General features: G+C 44.4%; 1 protein-coding gene across 2 annotated transcripts in view; it reads right to left on the bottom strand.

Annotated features, from left to right (window-relative positions):
- Positions 1 to 936: 936 nt before the first annotated feature.
- Positions 937 to 23,318, bottom strand: part of LOC110530233 (ephrin type-B receptor 1) — a 314,785-nt gene continuing 292,403 nt past the window's right edge. For both annotated transcript variants that reach the window (XM_036985803.1, XM_036985804.1), the window contains exons 13-17: positions 12,301 to 12,450; positions 8,982 to 9,175; positions 8,181 to 8,336; positions 5,292 to 7,652; positions 937 to 1,236 (exon numbers count right to left, since the gene is read on the bottom strand). In XM_036985803.1, the coding sequence (XP_036841698.1) occupies positions 7,538 to 7,652; positions 8,181 to 8,336; positions 8,982 to 9,175; positions 12,301 to 12,450 (615 nt within the window). In that variant the 3' untranslated portion in view covers positions 937 to 1,236; positions 5,292 to 7,537. The remainder of the gene's footprint in view (positions 1,237 to 5,291; positions 7,653 to 8,180; positions 8,337 to 8,981; positions 9,176 to 12,300; positions 12,451 to 23,318) is intronic.

Raw genomic sequence — 23,318 nt, 5'->3', positions numbered from 1 at the left:
TTTCCCTCACTTAGACAACCCAAAATCTGCAAAAGTTACCCAATTAGCAGGAGGGATGGGGGCACCTTCTTGTCGTGCGAGGTGCTTAAGTTCAGAACGGCTGTCAGTCAAAACCCAAACAGCGCTGTGAAGCGCAGAGCCAGAGCTCTGACGTCATGTATAGCATACAGTATTACTGTACAGCCACTGCGTTCCAATTTAGGCATTTATCAGTGCATATTTATCTGCCATTTTCAACCCGAATAAAAGAAATGCTCACATCCATTCCCCTTGAATGGGATTTGTGCTAACGGTAAGAAAACCATTATGTAATATTGTAATTATTACATAATGGGGAACTATCCCTTTACGTTGTACAGAACAAAAGCTATTGTCAGTACATTTTGGAATTAAATTATTTCTTCAATACCTCTCATGTAACAGGTTGCTTTTACACACCCTTTCTCATTTGTTCTTCCTTTCTTGGCAAAATAATCTCTACTAATATCTAACAGGATATTATCAATCAATTACCAACCAGTAAAACACTTCATTAACCATATCATTACAGTAGTACAACACATTCATCTGTGTTGGAGCCCGACAGGATCCAGTCTCTGCCAACACACACTACAGTGTGGGCGTGAGTAGGGAGAGCGGGAGAGGCTATTTTCCGCTAGTTTGTCTAAATATTGTAATTTTTCTTGGCAACGCTCAGTGTTGATTTCTTAGGAAGTTTCTGTTAATTTAGAGTGACGTCTCGTTTATTAGCGACTTGATGGCTTTTTACAACGGTGCCATGGTGACAGGAGTGTGTGTGTGTGAGTGACAAGAACTGCTTATTCCACACCCCCCAATTATCATTGAAAAGCATTATTCACCAAAGCTTCTCAGACGTCTCTGTTGTGTTATTGAAGTGGGAAAAAACAAGAATAATCATAATCTTTCACAGAGTCTGGGACCGCCGGCGATTTACTCTTTTTCCAAGGCGTTTATTGAGTGCATTTTTAGTACAATAGTTGTCAGAAAGTTACTGCTTACAAACTCGGACACATACTCGTCATCACAATATACAAGTGTTAGCTATACAGAGAGGGAAACAAAGGCAAGAAAACACGCATTCGGTTCCTATGTCTTGTGTGTACCGCAAAGTGAGGTCATCATCCCTGTCGTGCTGTCTTCATCCTTATTGGCTGTCCTGAGCAATGCTGGGTCTGCTGTGTGTGTGTGTGTGTGTGTTTATATGTGTTCCATTATCTGAAATAGAAGGACACATACAAATAGAGGAATTATTTTCAACTAAAACAACACTTCTGAAACAGATTTAACTACACAAATATTTATTCAACAGCAATCATCAGTTGAATGGACACACCCAGGCCCACTTTTCAGACAAAGTTGTAACAAATCAAAACAGATGGCATTGTAAAAAATTATTATCAAAGGAATCCACAAATGAATATATATGTTTTTTTTTTAGGAGGAGAGAATGGGACAATGACAGCAAATTCTGAAATGGCTATTATGGAGGGAATGCTAATTGCTTTTCATGTCACGATTCTGAAGTGGAATGCTATTAGAGCCAGAATGTTAATAAATCCAACATTAGCAAATGGAAAACAAGAAAAATGGGAATTACAGACTGCTCTGTCATCTCATTCATAGACAGGCATGTTGAATGGCAAATACTTGAGACGTGCCTGAATGGAAGCGTAATGGATTGAAATTAGATCCCTCCATTGAATAAACAGACATCGTTAATCAGAAGAAAGAATGATTAGGTATGCGCACGGTACTCCGGGCTTGTGTGAATGATGTTGAAAGGGATTCTAAAAGCTAGGTTTCGACCTAAAGAGCTTAATGTATAGGTTGTCATATACGGTTTATTGAAACAGCTCAGGTGGTCGTAGACTGTAGCTGAACCGACCCCAATATACCTTACTTGATGTATAGTGCTACTGTTTCAGTCCGTCAACCCCTCCCCACTCCCCTCTCTTCTCTCATCCCCGCTCATTTTCCCAATAGACACCCACTATCAGGTCTCGGCCCACTCTCTCTTCATTATGAGATAGACTGCCGTGCAGTAGCTGTGACAGCGGACTCCTTGGCGTGTGTGTGTGTGTGTGCTGGCCCCAGCCCCAGCCCCATCCATCTCCCTCCCCGCGGCTGATCAGACCGCTGTTAGACTGAGGCCCCAGCAGGTGGCCTGGTCCCGTGCCTGCCTGGGTGCACTGGAGCAGAGAGTCCGAGATGCAGCCATTTCTCAGCCACAGCCAGCTGGGCAGGCCCAGCGAGGCCCAGACCCACATCCAGACCTGGGCCTGAGACAGGTTTTTAACACTCAGGATAAATGAGCTGGAGCCTGGCCATGAGGAGGAGCGAGGGATGGGGGGATAGATGTGAGACGGAAGGGAAAAGGAAGGGGTGAGGGGGTTGAGGATACTTAATAATCTGCTAATGGGCTGCGATTGATTTCTAATTTCAGACACCAAGGTGGGTACCTCAGTCTTAGACATGGAGCCACACCCCTACTAAAGTAAAAACCCATTGCTTGGCACAGGAGTGCAGAAGGCTAGCCAATTCCACAGAGTGGTTAGTAGAACAGCAGTCTACGATATCTGTGTTTGGGGAAACAGCAGTTTGTCATGACCTGACACCTGAGGATGTAGTTAAAGGAAAATCGATGCAATGAGAGATTACAACCAGACAAAATCTAGTTAAGTTGTCTCGTGTTCCAATATTAGACACTTGCCATAGGCCTACTCTGTAGAAGATCAAACATAGGCATACTTAATTTCCCTCTGCTGTCGCTGGAAGGCTTAATTAATATGGCCAATTCACAGCCAACGAGGATTTTGCTATATCTACAGTGTAACATGGGTTGTTACCTTCGCATTGATTGCCTACTTTAGTAAAGTGGACATGTCAGTGGGTTGGTGACTACACTTATTCATAATTGTATGTTTTGAACTGATTGGGAATAACCCAATTCCCTTTGGTTTCGTCACAGTTATCAGAGCAGTTCCACCATCTTCAACCAGGTTCCTTCACCTTGCTGTCAGACATAGTTGAGATTCAGTGTGATTGGTGCAAGACCAGACAGCCATCTATTTCTCAGACTACACCACACCAATCACACTGCAATCACAGGCTTCTAGCATACACAAGAGCAGGGCTAGTAGTACAATCAACCCTGTGTACCGAAGCCCTCCGACTCATCATGTCAGCTTCCCCTCCTGGACCACCATTTACTCCATCTTCAGACATACTTCAGAAGGACACTCTCACTCCAACTCAAATAGTATCCGTGTCCTCAGTAGCCACCATCTCAAGAATAAACCTCTTCCAGACAGGCTCATTAAATGGCTGTAATGGAACGGTATCAAACATATGGAAACCACGTGTTTTACTCTGTTCCATTCATTCCATTCCAGCCATTACAATGACCCCGTCCTCCTAAAGCTCCTCTCACCAACCTCTTCTGTCTTCCACCAATTGCAATAGAGTGTGTTCCACTTATAAACATTGGGGCAAATACTAACTTCCAATAGAGGCACATTTTCACTGAGTCATCCATTGACATCAGTGTACGACTAAGTGAAAATTTGACTTAATTGGAAATGAAGATTCACCCCGTTATGGACATATTGTCAAGGATCCCTCCAGAACTGTGTCATTACTCACACCTAGTCTCCATTTCCCTGATTGTAATTGTATAAATGTGCCCATTGGTTTCCATTGGGCAGTCGATTATTGTTCCATTGTCCATTGATCGTGTGAGTACCTGTGCTGTGTTGTTTTGGCTTTCGTGCCGCTTGTATTGCGCAGATGATTACGGGTCTCGCCCCGGTGTACTTACTCAAGGTACTCCTCGCTCTTTTGTTTGGGTTTCAACCCTGTGTTTTGTATATGTGTTTCTTTGGTCTTCGCCCCCTTGCATTTACACGGCACGCTGTAATTTGGGTAAGAAAAACCCCTATTATGTATTCCTGCGCCTGTCTCCTGATCCCTATACCAACGTGACACATATAAATTAATATTGGCCAACGTAGGTAGAGCAGTCACTAAGCAATACTTACAATTTACATAGCTTTTAGTGTACTAGTAATAGCTGTAAAACTAGCCACTTTAGGTAATAGGTGTGTGGGGATTGAAGTGCAAGAGGAACTCCTCTCTTTAGGTAACAGGTGTGTGGGTGTTGAAGTGCAAGAGGAACTCCTCTCTTTAGGTAATAGGTGTGTGGGGGTTGAAGTGCAAGATGAACTCCTCTCTTTAGGTAACAGGTGTGTGGGGGTTGAAGTGCAAGAGGAACTCCTCTCTTTAGGTAACAGGTGTGTGGGGGTTAAAGTGCAAGAGGAACTCCTCTCTTTAGGTAACAGGTGTGTGGGGGTTGAAGTGCAAGATGAACTCTCTTTAGGTAACAGGTGTGTGGGGGTTGAAGTGCGAGCGGAACTCCTCTCTTTAGGTAACAGTTGTGTGGGGGTTGAAGTGCAAGATTAACTCTCTTTAGGTAACAGGTGTGTGGGGGTTGAAGTGCAAGATGAACTCTCTTTAGGTAACAGGTGTGTGGGGGTTGAAGTGCGAGCGGAACTCCTCTCTTTAGGTAACAGGTGTGTGGGGGTTGAAGTGCGAGCGGAACTCCTCTCTTTAGGTAAAAGGTGTGTGGGGGTTGAAGTGCAAGAGGAACTCCTCTCTTTAGGTAACAGGTGTGTGGGGGTTGAAGTGCAAGAGGAACTCCTCTCTTTAGCTAACAGGTGTGTGGGGGTTGAAGTGCAAGATGAACTCCTCTCTTTAGGTAACAGGTGTGTGGGGGTTGAAGTGCAAGAGGAACTCCTCTCTTTAGGTAACAGGTGTGTGGGGGTTAAAGTGCAAGAGGAACTCCTCTCTTTAGGTAATAGGTGTGTGGGGGTTGAAGTGCAAGATGAACTCCTCTCTTTAGGTAACAGGTGTGTGGGGGTTGAAGTGCAAGATGAACTCCTCTCTTTAGGTAACAGGTGTGTGGGGGTTGAAGTGCAAGATGAACTCTCTTTAGGTAACAGGTGTGTGGGGGTTGAAGTGCGAGCGGAACTCCTCTCTTTAGGTAACAGGTGTGTGGGGGTTGAAGTGCGAGCGGAACTCCTCTCTTTAGGTAAAAGGTGTGTGGGGGTTGAAGTGCGAGCGGAACCCCTCCGAGGTGCTATTATTATTTTTTTGTGTGTGCGGAGTGCCTCTGTGAGCTGTTTGTCTGTGTTTATCAAGAGGCGCCTGTTGGCTAAGCCAGACCCAGATATTCACACACACACACACACATCAATAGCAGATACAATACATACCGTAGACCTTGGCCAGCAGACGAGACACTATCCACTCTCCTTCCCATTCTTGATGGTTCTAATCACTCCAACACAAGCAACAAACAAGAGGAAATAAAGAAAAATACAGTCTGTACAAGTAAGTGCTCACCAGCAAGATATGGCATGAATACACTTACATTTAACATGGGCTCTTCAGAGAAGGGACATTTTGTTACTTTTTTTTTTATCCCTATAGTTGTTTTATACACATCCACAGAAAGAGTCATTTGTACATGGTCCTTTGTACATTTGCTTCCAGCTCAAAATTCATTCAGGATTGTCCATGTGATGAAAGAAACAAAATGGTGTCTTTATGTTTTGTCCTCCAGAGGGCTAGGTGGCGCTGTAGAGAAACTACATTATGAGTCCATCACAATCCAGTCCACAAAAACATCATCTTTGCCAAAAAGGCAAGCAGAGAGATTTTTGTGCATACATATTCATACAAGTCACCTTCAATATGAAGATTTATTCAGAAGATATATTCATATTTAGTTAGAGATATACATATTTATATATATTCTCAGAATCTGGGTGAGGCTGTTTCACTAGTCCTTTGGCAAGGCCATCAGCCCAGACATCCACAGGTAGTGTTAAAGTGAAAACATGGTAGAGAATTTTGTTCCCTGCTTTCATGGTGGAAAAGCAAAACACAATACCAACAAAATGTCAGAGAAGCTCTCCTTTCCAGCCAGTTCAACTTTGGTCGACCTTGAGGAGATCTCAAAAATGTCAAAAGTTTCAAATGAAAAAATATAAGGTGAGAAAAATGTCAAATCAACCAATCACCACTGTATGTCTCTGTATCATTTTTCCGTATGTGTGTATATTGAGCATGTATATAGAGGTTGAATTGCTTTCTTTCTATACGCATTTCATACTGCTGCTCCTAGCCAGACCAATGCATCCTCATTTCAGTCTTTGAAGAAGGCTGGGGTCAAATGACAAATCAGGGGCCTTCTGATGACATTGGCTGAATCCCAAATCACTCCCTTCCCCTTGCTCCTTGCTCCTGGCCACGCGCACCTGCGCCATATGCACATTGTACCAAAGCTGAGGGAGTGAAAATGATCGAGGGTGTAGGGGCTAATTTAACCCTCTCACAGCCACTTCGACCAAGCCAGAAAGGCTGCAGGCTTCATAGCAAAGTGCTACGGGTCGGGGGTCATTCGGTGAGGGGTGTAGTCCTATCCCGACACGCACCTCAATATGTTTGGAGAGTGCGTGCCTAGTTATATGCCACATGCATAGAACTATCAGAGCAGTTCCACCATCTGATTTCAAGACACCTAACAGATGAAATACTTCCCAAATGAAATGTGTAACTGTTACTGAGGTTTATATCTTGTAAAATGTTCTAGAGGGATTTGTTCATTTCTCACTGGGCACAGACGTCAGTTCAACATCATTTAAAAAAAAAATTGCATTTGGTTGAGTTGTCAACTAACGTGAATTCAAAGTGAAATCAACAAAAAAATGTCGCTATGACTTTGGATTTAGGTTCAAAGTTAACTGAAAAAAATGTGAAATTCCCTCACATTTAGGACTATTTGCAATCAATCCAAATCCAATAAATTTTCCACATTGAATCAACATCACATCAACCCAGTGGGTTGAATTTCATGCTCGTTTTAGTATCTAAAAGTGAAACATGAATTGCCATGAGTGTGTTCCAAAAGGTGACTGATGTATTCATCCCCTCGCCACTCTCTGGAAGTCAACCTCTGAGCTTCGTCACCAACACGTGACAACGGAGGGCCCTCTGAACGAGTTGGTAAGGGGGGGGGGGGGTGGTTTGAGATTCACCAATGATCTTCCTCTTCAAAATGTCTTCCATTTCCTCCTCTCCAGTCTAATATCATCCAGTCAAGACATACATCTGATATTCCCAAAGACTCAATCTCTGTGTCAGTACCAACATATTCTATTATGTAGACCTCACAGATTAAGATTGAAAAAAAAACAGCCTCTGAACACATTGAACTCTACATCATAACTCAGAATAACTCAGATTAGTGGAAGTTGATAGTTAGTCTTCGTCTGGACCCTGGCCTCCTGGGTAATGATGTTTGATTATATGTTCGATGGGATTAGATGAGAATGATCGTCTCGACCCTGGCGCGTTCCGACGGGTCGGGGGTCATTCGGTGAGGGGTGTAGTCCTTTCTGCTGTAATCCCTGCCAACCCGAATGCTGCCCGCCCCGTGGCATGGCGCCCCCTCCAGTCATGCCACGGCAGTGGGCGACTGGCACTGGCTCATCTGCACCCGCATGGAGGTGACGTTACTGAGGATCTTCTTCTGGTGGCCCCCCAGGGTGACACCTATCCTCAGGAGGTCTCTGGAGATAGAGAGGGATGGAAAGAGGGAGAGGGAGAGGGAGGAAATACGTCAGTATTGCATCTGCATCGCTGAAGAAGCAAGTACATAAACACGCATTCATTTGGTCTCTAATACATTTACACATATAACCAAAGCTCCAAATAATTACTTTCAGGACGGTTAGCCACTGGCTGTGAAGGAGAAAACAACAAACACATATTCCATTAACTTTGTCTGCCTCTCAGTGATCAAGCTTTTGTTCTCTTTGATTGACAATTAAAACCATGTCGCTACATTTTACAAACAACATTTTGAAGCCAGATAGATTTCTTAGGGCCAATATTTGGACAGGATCATTTTAAATGAGATGTGTGCGTACATGCACGCTTGCTCACATGAGTGCGCCTGTTTCTGTGTGTGTGTGTGTGTGTGTGTGTGTATGTCTGTTTGTGCATGCATGTACTGTACACCTGTGAATGTGTGTGTGTGTATGCAAGACTGCATGCGTGTGAGAGCCTGCATGAGTCTGTGCATGTGTGTGACTCACTCTGATGTAATCTGTGCCACCAGTTGCAGGGAGGTGAAGCCAGAGTTGAGGAAGTTATCTCTGTACTGGGTCATCTTGATGGCTCCCAGCCACTCTCCCACTGAACTGAAGGTGTTGAAGTCTGGGATAGAATGATCCAACAGGGTCTGGGAAGGCCTGGAAGAGGAGAGGAAGAGCAAGAGAGACAGAGAGAGAGACAGAGACAGAAAGAGAGAGACAGAGACAGAAAGAGAGAGACAGAGACAGCGAGAGCTTTGATGGTGGTGTGAGGGGAGGTTTTGACTTTGATGTAATATACAGTAATAAACTCATGTTTATTTCACTTTGAGGAAGTCTGGGTTGTGAAGATGTGTATGTCTGTTGTTTGTATACGTTCACACTGCAAAGAAACTACCCTCTGAAGTAGATCGGGTTCAAACTTGAATCTATTAAATCTCTGTGTGTGTGCCAACGGGAATTGTGTGTGCAACAACTGTGTGTGTGTGTTAGTAATTCTGATCGTTCCGAACAGCAAGAATAAGTGGAGGATATGCTTTGATGCAATATAAAGTAATAAATAAAGTCATGTTTATTTCAGTTTAAGGAAGTCTGAGTGTGCCCGGGTTGTGAAGGTGTCTGTCTACGTGTGCACCAACCACTGCTTTGAAGTTGTTGGGGGGAAAAAGTCAAAGTGCTTCGGTACGTGTGAGCACGGCTGCGTGTGGGTCTCTACGTACCGCATCACAATGCAAAGGAAATGGCGAGGATTAAGTGTGTGTGTGTGTGTAATCCTACATATACATTAATGTATGCTACACTTACACTGCCGGGATGCTGGCCACTTGTTTCAGACTGGCTGGGTTACGGATCATCTTGTCCAGGGTGTTGACGATGTCAGTGAAGCGTGGCCGCGCGTTACGGTCCTTCTGCCAGCAGTCCAGCATGAGCTGGTGCAGAGCTGAGGGGCAGTCCATGGGAGGGGGCAGCCGGTAGTCCTGCTCTATGGCATTGATCACCTGGGGACGGAGAGGGTGGGCAGAGGGTCACAAGGTAGTCCGTCGGGGTGGTGTTAGAAGGGACTATTGTGGAGAAGGTAGAAGGTAGTGAGTGGAAGGTGGTTATTAGAAGTGGGTCTGATCTCGCTCAAGCCGATAAGGTAGATGAGGTCGAATGGAAGATCATTGCCAGACGGGACCATTGGGAAGGCCAATTGAGAAGACATCTGAGGGTAGTCACTAAACTTATGATCAAGGGAGGTCAATAATGTGCAGTAAAGTAGAGAAGTGGATGTTTGTAGAGGCCTTTTGTTTCCCTTTTCCTAAACCCCTTTTCTAAATCACTGTGCCACCGGGCCCTAGTTGCTCTGTCTCATTTTGCGCTATCAAGTGGTTAGTGAGCAATTCACTCAGCGTCTCCTTTGTATAAAATAATATATATTAAACAACGTTTTTGAACACATGTTTATTTTTTGAATGTAAAATTGTCACGAGACAGATCTTGTTTTCGGACACGTGAAGTTTCACCTGTACATTTCACACACCTTTCGTCTAAGGTCTAAAGTCCCTCCCGATGTGTTCTGCAGTCTTATAAAACAGTTTAGAAATAGGCTCAGTGCCTTTATCCTCACAAGGTGAGGTATTGAAAGGTATCATTTTGACCCCTATCTTTTGCAGAGAAGAAATATGATGTACTTGTTAAACAAAATCTCCTTCTCTGAGCAATTGTATTAGTATACAATAATATAAATCATTTTTAAAAAATCACCATACAATACAGCTCAGTATTTGTGTTATTTAAAAAAAAAACTTTTTGGGTCATCTTTATCAAGGGTCCCAATCATTTTGGACCTGCCTGTATACTCGGACACTATGGGAAAGTGCCTTGGGAATAGGCTGATTGCATATACAGTAACTATAGAAAGACGAGCGCTGTCTCACTCTCTAAATCGTAGCGTGTTCGTAGGGTATACCATATGACGGATTGTTAACCCTTGTATGTAGATGCAATCTTTCAAATTAAACGCTTGAATCCTGATTGCATATACAGTAACTATAGAAAGACGAGCGCTGTCTCACTCTCTAAATCGTGGCGTGTTCGTAGGGTATACCATATGACGGATTGTTAACCCTTGTATGTTGATGCAATCTTTCAAATTAAACGCTTGAATCAGGGCAAAGCCAAGAAAAGCCGATATAGGATAGAGATTCTAGGGTGTGAAAATGAATTATCATCAGAAATGGGAAGATGCACTATAGGTGTCCATGCTACCACTGAGACCTGTGCAATTCAGCAGAATCTTGATAAATGGTGCATATGGGGAAGTGTGTGTGTGTGTGTGTGTGTGTGTGTGTGTGTACATGCATGGGTGAGTGGGCATGTGTATGTGTGTATGAGCACACAAACTTGTGTATTTGTCAGTGCATTATTTGTGTGTGAGCCCTGTCTGTGTGGGCTTTTGTGTGCATACTGCATGTGCGTGAGAGTGTGTGTTTGTTTGTGTGTGTGTTATTAATGTACACCAGGGTTTCCATTTGGAAAATGTGATTCCGGACATTTGATCGGTAACATTTGAATTTACTGGACATTTGAGAAATGTACCGGACCCATATGTATTGGGTGTGTAATCTGATTAGGGCGTCCACCCACGGTGCTCAGAATGACAGAAATCACATTTAGAATATGGTAATTCATATTAGCAGAACATGGAAGTCGAGGATGCAACAATATGTGGTCCTTCTTACTGATTTCTGATAACTGTCCACATGTACTTTTCCTTCGCCAACAAGACGAGTAATGAACAGCAAAATCACTAGCCTATGTCAATCTACTATAGTAGAAATGTTTAGGCTACCTATTCTATTGGTCAGTTTATCGAGATATACATAGCCTATTCCAAACAGACTCTGGGACAGTTGTGGAACAATAGATACAAATTCATACAACCAGTAGCCCTGCAACAGATCAGAAACTCAAAATGTTGATAAACTATTATTTCTTCACGTTATAAGTGCCGCAACGCTCACAATTCAGGAGGCTAAGCGCGAACGTTTGTTCCAGAATGCAATTAACGGGATAACACCGGTGTCAAAAGGACACTGCGCATGCGAGCGGTTTCATGACGGAGATTAAAATATCCATAAAAAATGTATAAAGAGAGGAGATGTAATAGGCTACTTTGAAGCAAGGTAAGACATGCCTTATAATAGGTACTAAAACATTCAGGGTTCCAAAAATGAAATATTTGTTTTCAAAATGCATAATGCCTACAACTTGTTGCAAAGTGGGGTCTGATGAAGCCTGCCTTCCGTTGCCTTTTGATGCCGCGTTCAAAACAACTGGGAACTCGGAAATCTCAGACTTCAGTCGTTTAATACAACTGGGAAAAAAATATCTTGGACTGGGAAAAATAGTTTTGAATGGTCATCCATCTCGTAATTCCAACTCGGGAACTGGCCTCTTTCGAGAGCTCTAACTTTCTGACCTGAAGATCACTGACGTCATCATTTGACCTCGTGTTCTTGCGCTGTCTGACTGATTTACCACTCCAAGGCTCTGTATTTGTATGCTCTACGTGTGTGATAAACAACATAGCCGACATAAAGAATATATTGTACACGCAGCAATTTAATGCCACTAAATTATGCAAATTGACCTATAGACCGGCAAGCATGTCAAGTCAAATGTATTTCCGTCAGTGGATAGGCTGAAAAGCATTATTTTGCGCCAATTCTATTTAGCAGCTTTTCTATTTGTTAAACGGAATAACTAATAGAAACCAACATATATATGTGTGTGTGTGTGTTCTGACTGAAGAGAACAGCACGCCATGCTGTGAACAGTGCCAGGCCTCCTCCCTGTGTGTCCCACCAGTAGCTGCCTGTATGCTGGCCCAGAGATGGAACATCTGCTGGGTTGGCCAGTCCTGGTGGACCAGGCTTCAGAGAGACAGTTGGCCAGCTGGGGACATGGAGCTCATTGGTGTGTGTTTGTATTCTACGACACAACATTAAAAACTAGAAGGTTCACCTTTTATCTGGATGCTCATTCATTGTAAAAAGGGCTTTCTAAATGAATTTTTATTGATTGAAATTTGATTGATTTGAATATTCGTTCAAAAGTTCAACATGACAATAATACTCACATCCTGGTTGGACATGTCCCAGTAGGGTCTCTCTCCAAATGACATCACCTCCCACATGACTATGCCGTAGCTCCACACATCACTGGCTGAGGTGAACTTCCTGTAGGCGATGGCCTCTGGAGCTGTCCACCTCACTGGGATCTTACCCCCCTGAGGGAGATGGGGGAGAGAGGGGGAGGGATAGGGGGATAGAGAGAGAGCGAAAACGACATGATTAGTCCCATAAAATAAACAATTATGCTCATTCCAAACCCTTCTAACCAAAAGACAACTGCCCCCCCCCATCTCTCTATCGATCCAGCAGCAATGGATTGTACCTATGCCCCCCCCTCTTAATATGATCTGCCCTTCACACATCGACCCACAGCACGTCTCTCCCCTCCGGCCATCTCTACCCCTGAGTTTGAATAAAGAGGGATTTGGTTGGGGTTTGAGCGCGCCTGTCGAGCGTGTCTGTTTGTAATTGGACTACCTGGGCCTGGGGCGAGTCATGCACGGCTCTGATTGAAATTGCAGGGTGGCTTGTTTAAGATTCCCTCCACACACACTAACCTGTTTGTGGACCACTTGGTGGTTGCTATTGTATCCGGCCAGCTTAATAATGCCAATTAGTTCAACCTGGGAATGTGTAGATAAGTCGGGTTTGAAAGGACAGACGGGAGAGCTAGACAAGGCCCACCCTGCTCTCCTGGCTTTCTCGCTCAGGACCGGGAGGTGTGTTTTGTGTGTGTGTGTGTGTCATCTGCTTTTTGCTTGGTATGTGCATGCACAAGCATCAGTGAATGTATGTATGTGTGTATGCTGTATGTGTGTGTACAGGTCCAGAGGACTCAAACTCAGTTCATTAAGGCCCAGCTCAGAGTGTTTGACCTCTGGGAGATCCTGACCCTGAACATGATGTTAACCTCGGACCTCAGTGGAGGCTGTTGTCAGGGTGAATGGGCCGGGAACACAGTCCTGAGCTGTTACAGAACAGAGAACAGAATGGAGAGAGAGAGAGAGAGAGAGAGAGAGAGAGAGAGAGAGAGAGAGAGAGAGAGAGAGAGAGAGAGAGAGAGAGACTAAGAAAGGAAAACAGTATTTTATCTGAGAGAAAGGGTTCTGTAGTGTTCATGAGGAAGTGTGTATTTGTGTTTCTTTGAGAGAAAAAAATACTATCTATCTAAGCTCTGATGACTTTTCTGCTGATCCCAGACACCAAAAGGCTTTCCCTTGTCTAAGTTCTGTCTCAGTTCTGTCTCAAGGCTATAGAAAAATACATGAAACTACATCCACACCAATGAAAATAAAGACTCTCATCATCTCTAACTTTGTCAGAGCCATGCTTCAAGGCGACAATTTCAACTTGGACACCAGATAAAAAGAAAGTATGAACAATTTAAACAATGCCTCTTCCATGTTCCTCTCTCGGAGCTGTGATCTTTAATGCTTTATCTCTCTCTCTCTCTCACTCTCTCTCTCTCTCTCTCTCTCTCTCTCTCTCTCTCTTCCTGGGGGGAGCTCTGTCGTCACCGTGGCCTGGGTAAAGACACTCCCCATACAGGAGCCCCGTGCCTGCCTGCATCGCTTTGCGCAGGTCCTAGCAGAAAGGCCAAGGTAATAACATTTTCACGGCTGCCGCGTGTGGGAGGGAGCTATGCAGATCAGTAGTAATTATCGCTGTGGGCGAGCTATCTGCAAGCACCCGGGTCAAAACGACACTTTAATAACACAAAGTGCTGCAGAACAGAACAGGCAAATAGACAGAAGAAGAAGGCAAATGTATAATAAAAGCACTGGATGCAGTTGAGGCTGCTGAGGGGAGGACGGGTCATAATAATGGCTGGAACGGAGTGAACGGAATGGCATCAAACACATGGAAACCATTTGTTTGATGTATTTGATGCCATTCCCCTGAATCCACTCCAGCCATTACCATGAGCCCGTCCTCCCCAATTAAGGTGCCACCAACCTCCTGTGATTGAATGTTTTTGTTTTCTTTAACTCAGGGGGAGAAAAGAGAGAGAGAATACCCCAGGGAGGAAGAGAGGGAGGGGGGAAAGAGAAGGAGAGTGGAATTAAAACGGGTCTAGTGTCAACACAGCCAAACAGACGCTTTGTGGAGACTGGGAGAGAGAGAGAGAGAGAGAGAGTGTGTGTGAGAGAGAGTGCATGTACATGCATGGGTGAGTGGGCATGTGTATGTGTGTGTATGAGCACACAAACCTGTGTGTTTGTCAGTGCATTATTTGTGTGTGAGCCCTGTCTGTGTGTGCTTTTGTGTGCATACTGCATGTGCGTGAGAGTGTGTGTTTGTTTGTGTGTGTGTTATTAATGTACACCAGGGTTTCCATTTGGAAAATGTGATTCCGGACATTTGATCGGTAACATTTGAATTTACTGGACATTTGAGAAATGTACCGGACCCATATGTATTGGGTGTGTAATCTGATTAGGGCGTCCACCCACGGTGCTCAGAATGACATAAATCACATTTAGAATATGGTAATCCATATGTGTGTGTGTCTGAGCCAGGAAGTCATTTCATTCACTAGCTCGAAAAAGTACAGGCCAGTTAGATTCTGTTCTCTTTGGTGGCCTTGAGTCTTAGAGAGCACACACAGAGGCATGTTCAACTACATAAGCCAAACCATACAACAACCTCCAGCCAAGCTCCATCAATTTCTTCAGCTAGCTGCTCATCACGTAAAGAATACGCATAGTGCATTTCATTGAGACATCTTAACGTCAGCATGAGAGCATAATTGTTGTTCTCTCACGACCCTTTGGAAACTGCGTTATATATTAACAAAGGGACTCCACAGAAGAAGAAAAAAAATAGGGGGGAAAAAAACAACGAAGCCAAATATTGTCAATGTACCCTGCGATCACACCTGCAACCCTGTACAAATTACTATTAAACACTGGATATGAATCAGTAATAAACTTGATTATTGCAGACCCACCATACTGAGAAATGGGGCGTTGCGATGATTCTCACTTCAAACAGACAAGTTACCTCTAGATCACCTTCAAGTCAACAAGACGAGACGAAGGGATTGGTCCTGACTAGATGTGACGGCTTGTAACAGGTCGTGACCCGTTGTGACAGGTAAAGTGACAGGTGTAGGTGGCTCATCTGGGGTAGACCTGCTGGGAGCAGAGCGGGTAGAGTGCTGTCAGGGTTAAAGGAGGATCACGGGACGTGGGCGAACGGTGTGGCGTTTTGTGACAGACAGGTACGGAGTGTGTGTGGAGGAGCTCCCTTAACACACACGACATGTAGAGACGTAGGAGACGTGGGACACCTGCCATTGCTACAATAACGTGTACTATGATAGATGTAGAATATTTCCAGCAGTTCAATGGAGTATGTCACTGCCGATCTATAGACTGAAGGGGAATCTAGAGTGTCAAATGACAGTGTGTATCGCTCCAAACAAACTGGACCAATGCCGCGCCCTGGTGTCCCAGGAAACGCCGACTAAATACCCTGCAAGCTCTTCTCCCACAAAACTTCTCAATCCTCTAACTCTGTTGTTTTGTTTTTCATTGCTGATGCATGCAACCTATGCCACTCCATCTCTTGAATAGATATCAATGAGTACCATCATGTGGTTACTAAAGTAGCAGCTGTCCCCAAATGCAGATTTATGCCCCTCCGGTGGAAGACAAATCTGTGAACTCCCAGTAATGGGTCAGACACACAGACTCTGCCCCAACTTGTCTGTGATCCATTCCTAAACAATGCACACTCAAATGGTCCCGAGCACATTTACTTAGGCTAGGCAAAGTGCTCCATCAACTGCCGTTTATGTCCCGAAAGCAACGATTGCAGGCACTGGCAGTCTGCCCAAATACAGAGAGTAGGGAGAGGGGGAGAAAGAGGCAGAGGGGTGGAGAGGGTGGGAAGAGAGAGAGAAAGAGGATAGAACAGAGAGAGAGAGATAGGATGGAGAGAGAGAAAGAGAGAGAGCAGACACCCCAGGGACTGTCTGGGAGAGGTGGGCCCTTCTACAGTTCCACTGTCTAAAGCGCAATGGAGAATAGGTTCCCACTTAAAACGTCAAGGGAACCTATATTTGACTCCATGGAACTATTTTAGGCACCATTTCACAAAGTGCCCACATAGAGTAATCTACTGCTATTTATTTAAATGATATAGTTTAGTGTAGGAGTCTTAGGAGTCTATGGTCCTTTACCTTATGACAAAGTTGTAGTAACACACATTTCTCAGGGGGTCTGAAAGTGGTATCGAATCAAATCACATTGTATTTGTCACATGCCACCTTATAGTGAAACGCTTACTTACAAGCCCTTAACCAACAATGCAGTTTTAAGACAAATACCTAACGAAAAATAAGAAATACAAGTAACAAATAATTAAAGAGCAGCAGTAAAATAACAATAGCGAGAATATGTACGGGTGGTACCGGTACAGAGTCAATGTGCGTGGGCAGTGGTTAGTTGAGGTAATTGAGGTAATATATACATGTACGTAGGTAGAGTTATTAAAGTGACTTATGCACTTTAATAGAGAGAACAGTCTATGACAAGGTTGGCTGGAGTCATTGACAATTTTTAGGGCCTTCCTCTGACAACACATGGTATAGAGGACCTAGATGGCAGGAAGCTTGGCCCCAGTGATGTACTGGGCCGTACGCATTACCATCTGCAATGCCTTGCGGTCGGAGGCTAAGTAGCCATACCAGGCGGTGATGCAACCAGTGCTCTCGATGGTGCAGCTGTAGAACCTTTTGAGGATCTGAGGACACATGCCAAATCTTTTCAGTCTCCTGAGGGGGAATAGGTTTTGTCGCGCCCTCTTCATGACTGTCTTGGTGTGCTTGGACCATGTTAGTTTGTTGGTGATGTGGACACCAAGGAACTTGAAGCTCTCAACCTGCTCCACTACAGCCCATTCGATGAGAAATTGGCGTGCTTGGTCCTCCTTTTACTGTAGCCCACAATCATCTCCTTAGACTTGATCACGTTCAGGGAGAGGCTGTTGTCCTGGCACCACACAGCCAGGTCTCTGAACTCCTCCCTATATGCTGTCTTGTCGTTGTTGGTGATGAGGCCTACCACTGTTATGTCATCAGAAAACTTAATGATGGTGTTGGAGTCGTGCTTGGCCGTGCAGTCATTAGTGAACAGGAAGTACTGGAGGGGACTGAGCACACACCCCTGAGGGGCCCCCGTGTTGAGGATCAGTGTGGCAGATGTGTTGTTACCTACCCTTACCACCTGGGGGCGGCCCGTCAGGAAGTCCAGGATCCACTTTTTTTTATATTTGAATTTATTTCACCTTTATTTAACCAGGTAGGCTAGTTGAGAACAAGTTCTCATTTACAACTGCGACCTGGCCAAGATAAAGCAAAGCAGTGCGACAAAAACAACACACAGTTACACATGGGATAAACAACCGTATAGTCAATAACACAATTAGAAAAATCGGTATACAGTGTGTGCAAATTAAGTAAGGAGGTAAGGCAATAAATAGGCCAATAGTAGCGAAGTAATTACAATTTAGCAATTTACACTGGAGTGATATATGTGCAGAGTGGGGTGTGCAAATAGAAATACTGGTGTGCAAAAGAGCAGAAAAACAAATATGGGGATGAGGTAGGTAGTTGGTTGGCTGGTAGGATGAGCTATTTACAGATGGGCAGTGTACAGCTGCAGCGATCCGTAAGCTGCTCTGACAGCTGATGCTTAAAGTTAGTGAGGGAGATATGTCTCCAACTTCAGTGATTTTTGTAATTCACTCTAGTCATTGGCAGCAGAGAACTGGAAGGAAAGGTGGCCAAAGTAGATGTTGGCTTTGGGGATGACCAGTGAAATATATGTGCTGGAGCGAGTGCTACGGGTGGGTTTTGCTATGGTGAGCAGTGAGCAGTGAGCTGAGATAAGGCGGCACTTTACCTAGCAAAGACTTATAGATGACCTGGAGCCAGTGGGTTTGGCGACGAATACGTAGCGAGGACCAGCCAACGAGAGCATACAGGTCGCAGTGGTGGGTAATATATGGGGCTTTGGTGACAAAATGGATGGCACTATGATAGACTGCATCCAATTTGCTGAGTAGAGTGTTGGAGGCTATTTTGTAAATGACATCGTCGAAGTCAAGGATTGGTAGGATAGTCAGTTTTATGAGGGTATGTTTGGCATCATGAGTGAAGGAAGCTTTGTTGTGAAACAGATAGTCGATTCTAGATATAACTTTGGATTGAAGATGCTTAATGTGAGTCTCAAAGGAGAGTTTACAGTCTAGTCAGACACCTAGGTATTTATAGTTGTCCACATATTCTAAGTTGGAACCGTCCAGAGTAGTGATGCTAGCCGTGCGAGCAGGTGCGGGCATCGATCGGTTGAAGAGCATGCATTTAGTTTGACTAGCATTTAATAGCAGTTGGTGGCCACAGAAGAAGTGTTGTATGGTGTTAAAGCTTGTTTGGAGGTTAGTTATCACAGTGTCCAAAGAAGGGCCAGATGTATACAGAATGATGTTGTCTGCTTAGAGACGGATCAAAGAATCACCCCCAGCAAGAGGGACATCATTGATATATACAGAGAAAAGAGTCGGCCCGAGAACTGAACCCTGTGGCACCCCCATAGAGACTGCCAGAGGTCCGGACAACAGGACCTCCGATTTGACACACTGAACTCTATCTGAGAAGTAGTTAGTGAACCAGGCGAGGTAGTCATTAGAGAAACTCAGGCTGTTGAGTCTGCCGATAAGAATACAGTGATTGACAGAGTCGAAAGCCTTGGCCAGGTCGATGAAGACTTGCAGCGCAAGGTGTTTAGTCCCAGGGTCGTTAGCTTAGTGATGAGCTTTGAGGGCACTATGGTGTTGAACACTGAGCTGTAGTTAATGAATAGCATTCTCTCATAGGTGTTCCTTTTGTCCAAAAGGCAGTGTGGAGTGCAATAAAGATTGCATCATCTGTGGATCTAATGGGGCAATATGCAAATTGGAGTGAATTGGGTTTCTGGGATAATGGTGTTGATGTGAGCCATGACCAGCCTTTCAAAGCACTTCATGGTTACAGGGAGTGCTACGGGTCGGTAGTCATTTAGGCAGGTTACCTTAGTGTTCTTGGGCACAAGGACTATGGTGGTCTGCTTGAAACATGTTGCAATTACAGACTCAGACAGGGAGAGGTTGAAAATGTCAGTGAAGACACTTGCCAGTTGGTCAGCGCATGCTCGGAGTACATGTACTGGTAATCCGTCTGGCCCTGCGGCCTTGTGAATGTTGACCTGTTTAAAGGTCTCACTCACATCAGCTGCAGAGAACGTGATCACACAGTCATCTGGAACAGCTGATGCTCTCATGCATGTTTCAGTGTTACTTGCCTCGAAGCGAGCATAGAAGTAATGTAGCTCGTCTGGTAGGCTCGTGTCACTGGGCAGCTCTCGGCTGTGCTTCCCTTTGTAGTCTGTAATAGTTTGCAAGCACAGCCACATCTGAGGAGCGTCGGAGCCAGTGAGATTTGATCTTACTGTTTGATGGCTCGTCAGAGGGCACAGCTGGATTTCTTATAAGCTTCTGTCTTAGAGTCCCACTACTTGAAAGCGGCAGCTCTACCTTTTAGCTCAGTGCGGATGTTGCCTGTAATCCATGGCTTCAGGTTGGGGTATGTACGTACAGTCACTGTGGGGATGACATCATCCATGCACTTATTGATGAAGCCAGTGACTGATGTGGTGTATTCCTCAATGCCATTAGAAGAATCACGGAACATATTCCAGTCTGTGCTAGCAAAACAGTTCTGTAGCTTAGCATCTGCTTCATCTGACCACTTTTTTATTGACTGAGTCACTGGTGCTTCCTGCTTGAATTTTTTGCTTGTAAGCAGGAATCGGAGGATAGAATTTTGGTCATATTAGCCAAATGGAGGACGAGAGAGAGCTTTGTACGCATCTCTGTGTGTGGAGTAAAGGTGGTCTAGAGTGTTTTTCCCTCTGGTTTCACATTTAATATGTTGGTTGAAATTTGGTAAAATGGATTTAAGTTTCCATGCATTAAAGTCCACAGCCACTAGGAACGCCACCTCTGGATGAGTATTTTCCTGTTTGCTTATGGCAGTATACAGCTCATTGAGTGCGGTCTTAGTGCCAGCAGCGGTCTGTGGTGGTATGTAGACAGCTACGAAAAATACAGATGAAAGCTCTCTAGGTAGATAGTGTGGTCTACAGCTTATCATGAGATACTCTACCTCAGGTGAGCAAAATCATCGAGACATCCTTAGATTTCGTGCACCAGCTGTTTCTTACAAATATACATAGACCGCACCCGCTTGTCTTACCAGAGGCTGCTGTTCTATCCTGCCGATACAGTTATAACCCGCCAGCTGTATGTTATTGATGTCGTCGTTAAGCCAATACTCGGTAAAACATAAGATATTACAGTGTTTAATGCCCTGTTGGTAGGATATATATGCTTTTAGATCATCCAATTTATTATCCAGCGATTGTACGTTGGCCAATTGTACCGATGGCAAAGGCAGATTAGCCACTCGTTGGCTGATCCTCACAAGGCACCCCGATCGCCTTCTGCGATACCGTTTCCTGCGAATGACGGGGATGTGGGCCTGTTCGGTTGTCTGGAGTAAATCCCTCTCGTCAGACTCATTAAAGTGAAATTATTCGTCCAGTTCAAGGTGAGTAATCGCCGTTCTGATTTCTAGGAGCTCCTTTCGGTCACAAGACACTGTGGCAGAAACATGATGTACAAAATATTTACAAATAACACTAAAAAACATTCACAATATCACAATTGGTTACAGGATCGTAAAACGGCAGCCATCTCCTTCGGCGCCATTATGGCAGAGTATGAAATCCGACCTTCGATAAACGTTGTCTGTGTAGTCTTTTGCAGTTAACATCTTCAGATCTTCAACTCGATGACACCACTTCTTCTTAATAGAAATGCTCCCTCCCCTTGTGCAACCTCTATCTGGGCCCCCGATGACTCAGGGGCCACCAGGGGCCCCTCAAATTAAACCCAGCGTGAATACTATCTTATTATCATGTATTTTTGCACATCCTTGTTAGGCTTTTTCAGAGGTTTAATATTAGACTACGACCTTGGCTTGTGTAACCGGGTGACATCTTTATTCTGTCCCCTTGAGATGACTCTGAGAAGTTGGAAAATAGGCAATTACAGCCCACAGCACACAGACTAATCACATAACAGATTGCCTGGGTTGTTTAAACAAGAACTGATGTGTCTCTACTCATGTCATTGGGCGGCAGGTATTCTAGTGGCTAAAGGTCTCTGGTTTTAATCCCCAAGCCGACTAAGTGAAAAATCTGTCAATGTGCCCTTGAGCAAGGCACTTGACCCCAATTGCTATTATATGTCACTCTGGATAAGAGTGTCTGCTAAATTGTAAAACATGTTACCCTATCATAGCGTTTTCACTTCCCATGAACTAACATGCTGTGACCCTCTGTCTCTCTCTCTTTGAGGACCAATTACGCAAAAACGAATTGAAGCTGGAGTAGCTCGCTAGTTTACTAACTGGCGGACTGGCCAGCAACTTCCCATGATTGTCCAATGTCATTATATGGACTGAGGTCAGTGTTGTGACAAAATCCGCCTCCCACATTACATTTGATCCCCCCCTTCAGTGTGCTATGTAGAGGATCGCCATGTTGCATCCACACAGGCACAGTGCATCCACACAGGCACAGTTTATCCATACAGGCACAGTGCATCCATACAGGCACAGTGCATCCACACAGGCACAGTTTATCCATACAGGCACAGTGCATCCATACAGGCACAGTGTATCCATACAGGCACAGTGTATCCATACAGGCACAGTGCATCCATACAGGCACAGTGCATCCATACAGGCACAGTGCATCCATACAGGCACAGTATGCCCACCTCAGTCATAGATAGCAGCTTGATCTGTCACACATGACAGGAGTTATAAATCAAGCCATGTTCCCGCTTTGATCGAGGAGTCTGGGTGGACCGAATGCCAACTTTTCTCTGAGTTTTTCCGCTTCTTTACTCAGGGATGAGTTCCCCTTAAGTCCCCTGTAACTTTTGCCACATCAATATTTCACACGCGTGACAAACAACACAAAAGGCTTTGGGAAACATGCCAGAGGGAAAGAAGGAAAGGAGGAAAGGATGCAAATAGAAAACAAGGAACAAAAACAGAGGGTGGATTGAAGGCAGTGGAGCGGAGAGAGGGAGAATGTCAGTCAGGTCGCGGGGGTTTGATGGATGAGGTATGTTACTGGGCTGTGGGTGACCTCGCCTCTCAACCGCTTGCCCTCTTTGATGCAGCCTCAAAGACACACACACATTCAAGTGTGCGCACACACACAGGCGAGCATGAAGACACACACATACAGTTGAAGTCGGAAGGTTGGAGTCATTAAAACTCGTTTTTCAACCACTCAACAAATTTCTTGTTAAAAACGATTGTTTTGGTAAGTTGGTTAGGACATCGACTTTGTGCATGACACAAGTAATTCTTACAACAATTGTTTACAGACAGATTATTTCTCTTATAATTCACAGTATCACAATTCCAGTGGGTCAAAAGTTTACATACACTAAGTTGACTGTGCCTTGCTTGGAAAATTCCAGAAAATTATGTCATGGCTTTAGAAGCTTCTGAAAGGCTAATTGACATCATTTGATTCAATTGGAAGTGTGTGTACCTGTGGATGTATTTCAAGGCCTATCTTCAAACTCAGTACCTCTTCACTTTGGTGCGAAAAGTGCTAATCAATCCCAGAAAAACAGCAAAGGACCTTGTGAAGATGCTGTAGGAAACATGACCAAAAGTATCTATATCCATATGTACTTTTGGAGAAATGTCCTCTGGTCTGATTTAACAAAAATATAACTGTTTGGCCATAATGACCATTGTTATGTTTGGAGGAAAAATGGGGAGGCTTGCAAGCCGAAGAACACCATCCCAACCGTAAAGCACATGGGTGGCAGCATCATGTTGTGGGGGTGCTTTGCTGAAGGAGGGACTAGTGCACTTCACAAAATAGAT

Source organism: Oncorhynchus mykiss, chromosome 8 (assembly GCF_013265735.2).
Source record: "Oncorhynchus mykiss isolate Arlee chromosome 8, USDA_OmykA_1.1, whole genome shotgun sequence".
Classification (NCBI taxonomy): Eukaryota; Metazoa; Chordata; class Actinopteri; order Salmoniformes; family Salmonidae; genus Oncorhynchus; species Oncorhynchus mykiss.
This window is presented reverse-complemented; position numbering and strand designations above follow the sequence as displayed.